This window comes from Colossoma macropomum, unplaced genomic scaffold (assembly GCF_904425465.1).
Source record: "Colossoma macropomum unplaced genomic scaffold, Colossoma_macropomum, whole genome shotgun sequence".
NCBI lineage: Eukaryota > Metazoa > Chordata > Actinopteri > Characiformes > Serrasalmidae > Colossoma > Colossoma macropomum.
Window position 1 is genome coordinate 18,735,462 of NW_023494798.1, and position 12,643 is coordinate 18,748,104.

At 38.5% G+C, this 12,643-nt stretch overlaps 1 protein-coding gene across 3 annotated transcripts in view; it reads left to right on the forward strand.

The window, feature by feature from the left end:
- The window catches only part of bicd1a (bicaudal D homolog 1a), a 55,283-nt gene that overhangs the window by 19,956 nt on the left and 22,684 nt on the right, over positions 1 to 12,643 (forward strand). For all 3 annotated transcript variants that reach the window (XM_036585580.1, XM_036585579.1, XM_036585578.1), the window contains exon 2: positions 8,593 to 8,805. In XM_036585580.1, coding sequence (XP_036441473.1) covers positions 8,593 to 8,805 — 213 coding nt within the window. The remainder of the gene's footprint in view (positions 1 to 8,592; positions 8,806 to 12,643) is intronic.

Here is a 12,643-nt window from a genome sequence, read left to right on the forward strand (position 1 = left end):
ATATTTACTTTTTACTTGTGTATTTACTATTTACCAGGCGTGATCTATTACACTAGTATCACACACAAATCAGGATGCCGAATTGTTGCAGTGACAAAACCGTAGTTGCTGATGATAAAGCATGTCATGACCTGTCAGAGCTCACTGTGCTTGTCTCAAAATGTGCATTTAACCGTGCAGGAAAGAGCATGCCCGCATCATTCTGCTACTCTGTCAAATTCACAGATGAAGCACTGAGTAGTGCTGGGATGGCTGGAGTCACCACTCATGAAAGATTTTGGCCTGAGGCTTCAGAGAGCCTTCACATTGTCCTTGCGACTGACAGCTTGTGTGCCTGAGGCAGAAATGTTAATAAACCTTTCAGTGATTGAAACCATACAAACACTATACAGAGACCAGCTCTCTTATGACACCATGAGAGTGCCACTGGCCAACACATGGCTGGAAGTGTTTCTGTTATGTGCCTTTGTGCCTTTATTTAGGCCCAGCTAGCAGCAAAGCAAGAGCACTTATGGGGCATATGCAACCATTCTTACTATGACCATATTGTGGTACCTCTCTCTTCTGTACTCTTAATTGTTTTGTGAACAATAGTAAATGTTCACAGATCTCTTAATACACTAAATGTCTAAAAGTATTTAGGCACCCTTTCTAAACTAGTAACTACCTTAAAGTGCATCCATTGCTGATGCAGGCATTCAGTTTTACACAAAATACTTGTGTTCTCCATAAAAATCATAGATAGAATAGGATGCTCTGGATCATTTGCACATGAACCTAAAGTCACCATGCCCAATAACAAGTGTAAACTAAAGGGTTATAAAACCCTCCAGCATTGGGCTGTGGAGCAGTGGAACTATGTTCTCTAGAGCAGAGATCTTCAAATTCAGACACTGACTCCAGTGTCTGGATTTGGTAATCACTGGTAGGTATCACACTAGGTGGCCCATCAGTTACATCAACAGTTTAGTTACCTACCAGTTGTTTCATAATCCACCTGAAAGTGGTTTAAAGCAACATATTTAAAGACATCTGGAGTGATGGAGCACCATCGAATATCTTTGTGATGAGTGGTGTTTCAGAAGAACAGTGCCTGAGAAGAACTTGTCCTCAATAATGCTTTTGTGGCTGAAATCAATCAAATCTTCACTTTAGTGTTCCTTCATCTAATGCAAAGCCATGCCAGAAGAGTAGAGGCTGTTACTACAACAAAGAGGGGACAAATCCCCCATCAATACCCTTGATTTCAGAAGAAACGTTGTATGAGCAGGCGCCTACAAACTTTTGGAGATATAGTATAGTAGATTGGAAAAAATGGTTTGTCAGTTCAACTTAAAAAAATATTTTATATAGTAACAAGTAAATGAAAATAAATAAAGCAAGTGTACTATTCAACCTAAATAAACACTTTAAAATGAATCTTTGCATCAAGGTCATTTTTTGAGAGAAATAAAACAAATTCAGTTGCTTGTTATCATGTAAAGTCATTTTTTTTGGTTAAACTAATTAACCTTTTTTTCAGTATAAGCAAATTATCCTGATTCATGGTCACACACTCACCACTTTCAGCTCATTTATTACCATAGAAATAGCCGTTTGTATATTCGGCATTGTAAAGTACTGTCCTCTTTGGGTCAACTTTAATCAGTTCTCATGTAGGCTAAGAGAACTGCCTGAGGGTTCATTGTAGTTATTTGTTTGTTCATTTGTTTGTTTGTTTGTTTGTGTTTGTTTTGCTTCAAGTAAATTATAGTTAAAGCAATAGATATGTCTGCAAATGGAAGTTTGGACCATGTAGCTGGTGAATTCTAGCATTCTAGCATTGCACCATGTACCCAGAGAAAGTTGTTGGCTTCAATGTTGGCTAATTGCTGAGTACAAAACAAGATAATAACATAATTTGACATGTTGTTATGCTAAATTGTAGTCAGCTAGGCTTAAAATTTATTTTAATAAAACATTCATAATAACATATACACTGTCAGAACAAGCATACTGTACAGGTACATTTTTACTTGGCACGGTAGAAACAATGTAAATCCTTAAGGGTAAAATATTGTTCATAAGGTCCAATTGTGTACCTTAAATAAGTTTTGAAGGTACACTACATTCTTTTTCAGGAGACAGGGGCATATTTGTATCTTTTCATAACTTAACGTTTTAAAATATTAAAAATGAATTTAAAAGCCTAGAATCAGGATCGGTGTATGGCGTCAATACAACTTTAAAAAATATAACTGCATTGGAATATGATACAAGTATGTTCCCTGAAGATGTACCCTTGAGGGTGACACACCAATGACATGAGGGATACCACCCCAGTGTAGAATTTTTTTTTTTGAGATTGTGTAAAACTTCTACTTGTGTTGCAAACTAGTTTTAGATAAGTGTTGTTTTTAATCACTATTTATTTATTTACTTATTGTGAAGGGGGGTAATTCGTCGACTTATAGTCGAAAGTCAGCTTAGACCTTTCAATTGACTAAGAAAATTCTCAGTTGGGTACAACTGTAGTCGTCTGAGTGTGTGCGTCACAATGTCACCCCCTGCTCAGAATAACAGGAAGCAGATGGAGAAAGTGGGCTTTGAGCTTCACTAAACCATCTGCCTCTTACATTATGCGTCCAAGATCCAATCTCTATGGAACAGACACTACTGATCCCATTCTCTCTCTGCCTGTGTCTCTCTCTCTCTCTCTCTCTCTCTCTCTCTCTCTCTCTGTGTGAGCCCTAGTTGGAGTTTGAGCCCCAGAGCGCAGCTGCGAGGCAGAGGGCCCTCAGCAGGCTGTAGGAATATTGACAGGCCCTCACAATAAGAGCTTATTCACGCTGGAACTGAATTAATCAAAGCTTTTGTATCTGTTTCTCTTTCACCACCCCACCCTTAAAGTGGCCTCATCCCCAGAGTACAGAAATCAAAGTGAAGAAAGAAAAGCGAAGCTGTCAGCGTTAATGGGATTTTTTGTGTTTGATGGACCCCCCAGCTTGTTTGTGGCAGTTAGTATCGATCGTCCCCCTCATTAAGTTATTGCAAATGAAATTAGGGACAATTAACATAAGGAAAAGCGGGCCTGTGCTGTGAAGTCTTTCTCTGCTATGCGCTTTATCAAGGTTTGTTACATCAGAGAAAATCTTAAAGCAAGTATTCAGGTTAAAAAAATGATGTTCACTTCGCCTTAATGGTCAAATAAACCTTTATCATTTTCCCATTGCAGTCCAAGAAAAATCATCATCTAATTTCTAGAAGCAAATGAAAACATTACCAGGTATACTTTTAAATGATAGTTTGTTTATTTGTATAGGATATTTGTTTTGTTATTCAGTGTGTTCAGTATACTGAACACAAAAGGCACAAAATTGTGAATATATTGTTCTTGTTAACTTACTATTAGAAGTTCAGTTAACTCAGACATTTAAAGCAGTCAGTTTGCTTACTTTTAAGTTAAATCTTTTTTACACTGTATACAACTGATAACATTGCACATACTGGTTGTTTATCCACAACAGCTATACCTAATTTCAAAACTTGTTTAAAAAATGTATACATACGTTTTCAGGGCTTAGTGGTGTTTGCTCTAGTGATCAGTGTGAGCATGTGGCAGACAGGACCGACACTGAATGTCATTATCTCACTGAAGGGTGTCATTGTGGCTGCTTCACTGCATATTCAAGTGCTCCACTTTTCTCCAGTCTCTAGTTATCATTCCGCAGCCGTTTAGCTGTGAGGAGTACCGTATGAAGAGTTAATCTCACAGTCTGAGTCTGCCTCTTCTAATCCATTGTTTCCCCAGTGACAGCATAACTAGCACTGTGGCAAAAATAACCAGTCAGTGTTTGGCAGCTGCACAATTAGTGTGTAAAAGCACTTAGCTGCTCAGCGCTTGAAAACAACTAGATTCAGAGAGCTTGTGAAAATGCAGATAGAGTTATTGTTTAAGAAGGAACTTGAGCACACAAATGTTCATTATTGATAAAACTGGTGGTGCAGTACATACAAGAGTCCAAACCAGTTATGAGTTATGAAATGAAATGTTAATGTTAAAATACTCCAGTAGCACCAAGCTAATGAAAACCATTAAATAGTTACCACTGTTTATGAAATCATTTTTAATCTAAATTGATTTTTTTTTATTTATTTTATTTATCATATTGTACATTGTTGGTGACACACTATGCCACCTGGGTTTAGGGTTTTACACATTGTGTGCACGCCTAGAATCACTCTTTAACTTCGATAAAAGCACTCAGGCTCTCTTGGTGTATTACTTTAAAATGCCAGCACTGCTGTCTCTATGTGAGATCAGACAAACCCACAGGCGACCTTTATCCTGAGTAGTTTGTTCTTACTTGAGAAGTGCTGGAAGACTGTGGCTCTTTCTCCATAAAACAAAACATGAAGCGAACTGGGCCTGTTTTGTGTTTACAATGTATAAATCAATCGGACCACATATCGAACCACAAACAAAAAATACTCAAACCATCTTGAGAAGTGGTGTCAAGGTGGTTTGAGTATGTTTTGTTTTTGGGACCATGTAAAGGTGTCTTAGTTTGTTTGGCATATTCACATATTCAGAGAAACAGTTGGAATCTGCTCAAACAGTCCAAGTGTGAAGACATTTAAAACAATTTATGTTGTCAGTGTGTTTCTACAGTAAAGTCACTATATAACTTTAGAATGGACACAAATAAAGCATACATATAGCAAAACAGAACTTTTTCAGTAAAGTTATTAATTTGCTGGTTGGAAGAATAAAGTTCCTAATTTCCTGCTTCACTCCAGCCATCGCATGTATTTGTTAAATTCCGTCAGCAGCTGAATTTGATTTAATTTAATATTGCACTACGTAAGATTTGGGGATTTGAACTTGAAGCTTGAAGATGCATGCAACGTGCGGAACAACATTATGTGACATCACTTCCTTGCTTCCCTGAGCAGTGGAATTTGAGTGTGTTGAAGGAATATTCAAAGAGAACTCAGTCAAAACTTGGTGAAGAATGTGTCGTTTGAGGATGAATTATCCACTGTTGTCATCATATTTTTATCAGTATGATGTTGATTTTGCATTTGAGCCTGTGCATGTGATGTTAATACATGAAGACATATGACGTGGTCTGTAAAACGGCCGCAAAAAAAAGACACCTCTGATTTTTAGATTATTATGCTAGGCTTTACAGCACACGTGTACCATAAGTTAGTGTGTTTTTTCTCCTGACACAGTAATACTACTTCCTTCAATTTTAACAATAAAAATCTTACATAGTGCAGTTCTAATGGACGATTAATTAGCTGAAGTATATATATAGGATGGTAACTGTAAATACTGGGCTTCATCCAGGAGACAAGTACTGTATATAAAAACACTGTGTGGCAAAAAATGCTTATAAATAATTGAATCCATCAAGCATATATCAGGTATATATTTTTTAAATTGAGTACTTGAGTTTAATCTGAGTTTAATGAGCAACTGTAACAGCCCCACTTACAACATAATCATAACAACACTGCAGTGAGGATTTCCTCTCATTTATGACGCATTAGCAGCAGAGCAAATCTAAGCATGATAAATGACCTCTGCCTACTGGTAGCGTCCAGCCTGGAGCACACTGCTTATTCCACACTCTGCTTCTGCAGACCAACAAATACCCTGCTAATAACTGCTGATAAAACGCTGCAGAGAGAAGTCAGTTCAACAGCAGTGCAGTCATGCCGTAGAATAAACCACCATTTAGCGGATGAATAATGCATTGTTGAGGAAGAGGAGTTGAGGCACTATCTAGGTCCACAATGGGCTCACATCTGTCTAAGGCCGGTGTCTGTGCCTGTAAAGGAACTGTTAAAAGGTTTTTCTGTACAGTGCACCAAATGTATTCCCTTAACACATGCGTTTGCATTGCTTTCTTCTAAACCTGCATAATGTACGCTTTCCATGCAGTGCATACATACGGCTTGCTTAAAGATATATGAAATATTCATTTCTAAAAGCTGTGGCAGGATGATGGGAGAATGTGACTTATGTTGTCTGCAACCGTCAGCAACTTTTCAACCACTGGGATATTCTCAGTGGGGCTGCTTTTCTCCTACATTGATTTTTGACCATCATAACATATATTTCCTCCCTTTTCTCCCAGTAAGCTCTCCATTGATTTTCTCGTTGGATGGGAGGCCTCTGTAGATGCAGTACTTATGCCAGTCATCTTCAGCATATAATGGTCCCAGTACTATGAAGGATTACATCATAGAGGAGCATTATTACCACTGCGCTATAGGGTTATGATTCGGTCTCTGCATTATGTATTCAGGTGCTAAGGCTCAACCTCATTGTCATGGAGAGCAAATAACTAGATGACAGAGGGGTCTTTGTTGTAAATAATTGTGAATTTTCTTGGAGATGCCATGTCTCTGGATTAATGGAGCACACTGAGCATTTTCCATTGTACACTAAATTTCAGCCCTTGAAATCCTAGGTTTCTTATTGCTTATTATGCAGTAACTACAGGGACTTCAGTGCAAACTGGTTGAGCTTTTGGCTGTGCTGAGGTTATAGAAGTGTGTAATAAAACTTTGGGCCCTGGCCATTTCAGGGGTTAAGGGGACCCCCAGTTAAATCATTTTTTAACTATTTAAACATGTGACTGTAGCTGGGTGGCTGGGTTTTACCATCTGGTGCAGCAGCAGTAAAAGATTTATAATGGAAGACACTTTGCAGCAGTCTCTTCCTTTTCTCTCGTTCTCTCTCTCCTCGCCTTACATTTTCAGTCCCCCATTTCTTACTATCTAACGTTAGAGTCTAGGTCAGTTATTGCTGCTATGTAGAGCTAATAGACTGCAGAATCCTGAGAATAAATTGGTCATTAAGGTAGAGAATAGAATACCGTTCAATGCAATACAATCTTATTGTCCATCAGCATTGGCAGTTTGTCTTTGTTCTCCCTCTATCACAGTACAATATAAAACAGGTACAAGAATTCTCAGCAAACAACATATAAAACACCAATCCTTACATGCCAAAAAAAGAAGAATGAGTCAGGAAGCCAATGGCAGTGGGAATAAAAGATTTCTTTTAAAGGGTCTTCTTAGTACTGGAGATCCTAAAATATTGTCTTGACTGTAACAACACAAACTCGTGTTTATTAAAATCACACATACCAGCCATTCTAATGATCCTGCCTTTTGAACTTACCTTTATCTCGGGAGGTTAAGCTCCCAACACAAGCTCAAGTATTGAAAACAAGAATATTTCCCACTAAGCTATTTCAGGTATATTTTTACAAGCCTTTGATCTCCCTATTTAAAACAAACTCTGATTAGCTGGCTCGAGTTAATAATGTAAACTTAACTTAAAAGTTCCAAGATACTTAAAACACTTGACAGTTTGCACAGGTTGATCAGTAAGAACAAGTGTTGATATGGGCTCTGTTTGTTTTCTCAAACCTAGCCCTGCACCAACTTTAACTTCAGTTTTAATTCAAAAAGTTAATAATCTGGCTGCCTTAAAATGTTACTTTTATTGTTCTTTAAATAATAAGTTAACAGAATATAACTGTTAAATTACTGATTATTATTATTATCATATTATCATATTTCTCATGTAAAAATCCATAGACTCCCTCCTTTCCACATGGGTTGTATGAGTTATAAAAGCTGTATGGCAATTAAGCTATTGCTCAGAACGTTGACCTTTATGGCATGCATACATTCATATCCGAATGCTTGAGCACCCCTTATCACCTTGCATGTTTAGCAAATTTGAAAATAAAATTTGTGCCATATGCGCCAAATATGTGCCATCTTTTTGTTTTATTTTTCCCAGTAGATTAAATTCAGTCAGTACACACGAAGTGTACTCATTTTCAAAAAACGTTCAAGAAAAAAACATAATTTACCCAGGAGTGCCAAAACTTTTGCATACAACTGCAATCAGAGTCCATTTGATTCTCTAAATCTGAAATCATTCACTCTATTCTACAATGAATTCCACAGTGAAAAGTATGTTCATACTACATGTTTTGTCCGTGACCTGAGCACATCACATTTCCTCCTTGTGCTGGCCAACAGGACTGGACAAGCATTAGTATGCAGTGTGGTTTCTCTGGCTTGCTTTGCATGCCTGTTTATAGTTGCTGTGGTCTTCCAATCAAGGTAGGATACTTTAGTCATGACATGCCGGATCAGGACGGCATGAAAACCTGTGTCAGGAGAATTGGAACACTATTTCTATTGATCAGAGCAAGGAGGTGAAATATCATCTCGGTTACCTTCAAGTGCATAATGCTGCTCTGCAGGTGAGGAGAGCACAGGCTGCTTTTCTTGCTAAAAAGTTCTTGCAATTTTCATACTGATATATGCAAATATATCAATACCTGAATTATTTATAAAGCTCCCTGAGGCTGGGGCTTAAAATCCATAAACAAACAGTAACCAGGCAGGCCTGTTCAGCTTCAGTGCTGGTAAATCACAGTCTTTGACGGCTGGCATTTCTATGAGCTACAGTAATTCATTCCTAAGGTTGCAGTTATGGCTATAGTCTCTGTTATATGCATAATCCCTTTTTGCCTTGAGCTCCCTGAGTGCTGTCTCTCTCTCTCTCTGCAGGCATTTGGCCAGGCGTACTCTAACCAGCGTAAAGTGGCAGAGCATGGTGAGACGAATGAGGAGACGCTGCTGCAGGAATCCGCCTCTAAAGAAGCGTACTACGTGAACCGTCTGCTGGAGCTGCAGACAGAGCTCAAACTGAGCCGCTCTGTGGCCTCTAATGCGCAGGCTGAGAGCGAACGCCTCAACGCACTGCTCCAGGAGCTAAAAGAGGTCAGTTCCACACCCACAATCAGAATCAGATGTATTTTATGCATAGAAAGAACTTGTCTTGATGAGTGCACACATGCAACATGTAACTTACTATATAGACTATGCCAGCAGTTCTCCAACTTTTTAGTCTACAGCCCTCTTTGTGGATAATAAGTGCTACTGAAATCCTCAAAGACAACAAAAAAATAAACCTCCAGATGTCTGGATCCCCTGGACGGTTGTAATAAGAATTGCTTCCAGCCAGCAACAACAGCACATCTTCTTCCGTTCCAATAACTCTGCTACAGACTGTCTACAGTAACCACACTCCTTATCACTTCAATATAAAGGGGCAGCTAAAACACTGTAGACTTATTAATCATATGTAAATGTATTCATGGTTGTGACATCACAACTATAATGAGTTCAGAACAGGCTTAGTTTAAAATAAAGGTGTAAATATGCTTGTGCAAGGTCTAAGAAGACATGATATAGTATTTTTTGCAGTGCGTTGCAGTGTGATATAGACATTTTGTTTAATGATGCATTGCTACATTTTGTGCAGAGTGGTCCTGGATAAACAGCACCCCTGGATTGTTAAAATGTTGATGGTCTGCAATTCTGTGTGCACACATATACAGTACAGACATTACTTATCATATGGTTTTGTATGAAGGTATGCTTTTAGGTCAGGGAGTCAGGGCTATACCAGGGTCATCCAGAGTGCATCCATGTGTGTGTGGGTGTTCATGTCAGCAGTCATCAGAGGCAGGGGGTGGTGTCGGGGTCAGAGACTGTCGCCATGGTTCATTGTAGCAGGCAAATCCATTGCTAAGCTGGGGAATAAGAGGAATGGCCTGAGGTCGGCATAAAGACACTGCACACCCACACACACACATATACACACCCACACCAACACCTTTTAGGCCTGTTAACACCAAGGGCACACACCTCTCAGATAGCTAGAATGCTTTAATGTACATATAAAACATACATGTACTCAGATGCTGCCAAATACCTTCTCATTCATGAAATAATGATAATCTGAACAGTCTGTGTTTGGAATGCATCTCATAAGGTATACAGTAATGTGCAAATGTCAGAGACTCTTTCTTAATTCAATCCCCAGAAATATATCAAGTGCTATTAAGTCTATTACTATTGTTATGATTTTTTCAGGAGATATTTCTGAGGAGATTAAATATAAGATAATCCACTCTAATAAGGAAGGGAAAAGTCAAAGGAAAATAGGTGAAAAATCAAGAGCTTCCAAAACTGGAGTTCCAAAAATGATTAAAAGATATAGAGGAAAGGGAGCCCTTAAAACTATGCAAGACCTAATAGACCACCAAAGTTATAGCCATCAGATAAGTAGTACTAAAAGGCTTCATTTTTTGACAGAGGGAAGAAAATCAAGCTCCACTCTTGCTTCAGATCTGAAAAAATCCACAGGTGTTTCTTTCCATCCTTCCACTGTGAGAAGACAACTCAACACTATGAGTCTGAAAAGATGTGTAGCTGTTAAGAAGTCCATCCATCATCTAAACCGCTTATCCTTCTGGGTCGCTGGAGCCTATCCCAGCTGTCATTGGGCGGAAGGCAGGATACACCCTGGACAGGTCGCCAGTCCATCGCAGGGCAGACAGACATACACAGTCACACCTAGGGGCAATTTAGCACGTCCAATTGGCCTGACTGCATGTCTTTGGACTGTGGGAGGAAACCAGAGTACCCGGAGGAAACCCACGCAGACACGGGGAGAACATGCAAACTCCACACAGAAACGACCCTGGTCACCTGGCCAGGAATCGAACCCAGGCCCTTCTTGCTGTGAGGCGACAGCACTACCCACTGCGCCACCGTGCCGCCCTGTTAAGAAGTCATTACTGAGAAAAGGAAATAAACTAAAAAAAGAAGACATTTTCAAATCAAAAAAGAAAGCAGTCCAGAGTCCAGATCTCAACATCACTGAATGTGTTTGGGATTGCTTAGGTGATGGAAAGCAGAAAGTGCAACCGACTTCTAAGACTGAACTTGGAGTGGTGTGGAAAAACATCTTCACAGATTACTTTGAAAAACTGAAAGCAAGTGTCCCAAAAAAAAGGAAGCTGTAATAAAGGCACCAAACAATTGATGTTGTTGTACTTAATGGTGATTTGACTGGAAATTAAATAAATGGTCGTCTCTGACTTTTGCACAGGACTGTACATTATGTCATTTCATTCTTTATTTGATAAGTCATACAAAGCTTTACATATTTCACTTGTAAAAGAAATTATACTGCAGGTACTGCTCTTTGGGTAAAAATTGCTCCCAAGTAGCAATTTGTGGCAGAAAATGTGTTTCCCTCCATAGTTTCTTTAGTGCTGCTGATAAAGTGCTGATATTTATTGCAGTGTGACCACTCTTTTTGCACTCTTGGCACTCTCTCATTAAACATCTATAATTCTGATAACTCAGATATTTATGACCCCTCAGTGACAGAAATAACTCGCTGCCTGTTGACAATGCGCTTGGCTTTGTGATTTATTAATAAGGAAGATCTGTTAAATAGTTAGGAGCTCAGAAGTAGAAACAGACTGAGCCAAACAATTCACTAACTAATCTACCTAGTCATTGGCATCTAAGCAGCCTAACTGCCATACTGTTGGAAAATAAGGAATGAATAAAATTACCTGCTGCAGTTAACAGACCTTTATGTTAATAAATTGGATTCATAGGTTTATAATAGATTTCTCGCAGTTATTATTGGAGACATTAGCTTGCAGCTTCATTGGTGAGTAATACTATTTTCTCTGTCCATACGCTGTCAAAGTATGGGGAGTTTACAAATGGACAACGGACAGAAATGTTTAAGAGATGATCTTCCAGTGTTTTCATTTAAAAACAGCCATCTAAAAGTTAAGTTTCATTGTATCAGGGTGCAGATGTTACAAATGGACAATGCACCTGGGACAATGGACAATGCACCTGCTCATAACAATGAGCATTATTATTCAGACTATTCTTCAATATTACATCTACAGATATTTTAAAGTCTGTATGAATTGGAAATTACATCACGTTTTTCTGTCGAGATTGGCTTTGCATTGTTGTTTTGTAAGCATGAATATAATAAAAATACTTCAAAAGTAAACCTGATTTGTACCTTTAAACCCAGTACACATGATGGAAGCCTTAGCTCTCCAACTGGCTGCAAATTAGATGTTCACCTTTGAGAAAGGTGATGAACCCCAAACATCTCTGTTCCCTACATCTCTTTACGCTGTTCTGGAAAGTCTCTAGCTCCACAAGATGCTAATAAATTAATAACAAATCTACAAATGTACAGTACATAGACTTCTCCACCATGCTGTGCAGACCATCCATTCTCAGCAGATGAAACTGCATTTGGCCATGTTTTATAGCTTTGTATTTGTGTACATTTCTTTAGGGAACATAGTATCATCCTAAAATCAAAAATAAAGAATGCATGCCTAAATACAGTTAAGGATGTGCTTTACAGAGAGTCTGGCACATAAAGGACCCCAAACATAATGTGAGAGCATAAGCTAATAGCCTAAAAAAGGAGAGGTTAATTTTGATTTCAGATTGACTGTAATCATTACGTGCTGCATTAACCAAATAAATGAACTTGCTCTGATGTTTTGTAGAACATGAATCTAAAATTGTGATGTACTTCAAATTCTGATTTATTTATTATTATGTACAATGCATTGTTTCTATTCAAAAGTCTTATCAGTTTGTATTGATGGGAGTTCTGTATCAGGCCATTTGAGCTGTGTTGTATGCTGTATTTACGGTTATATGCAGTAGTAGTATGTGTTTCCTTGCAGCATTGTGAGTTGTGAATGGCTCT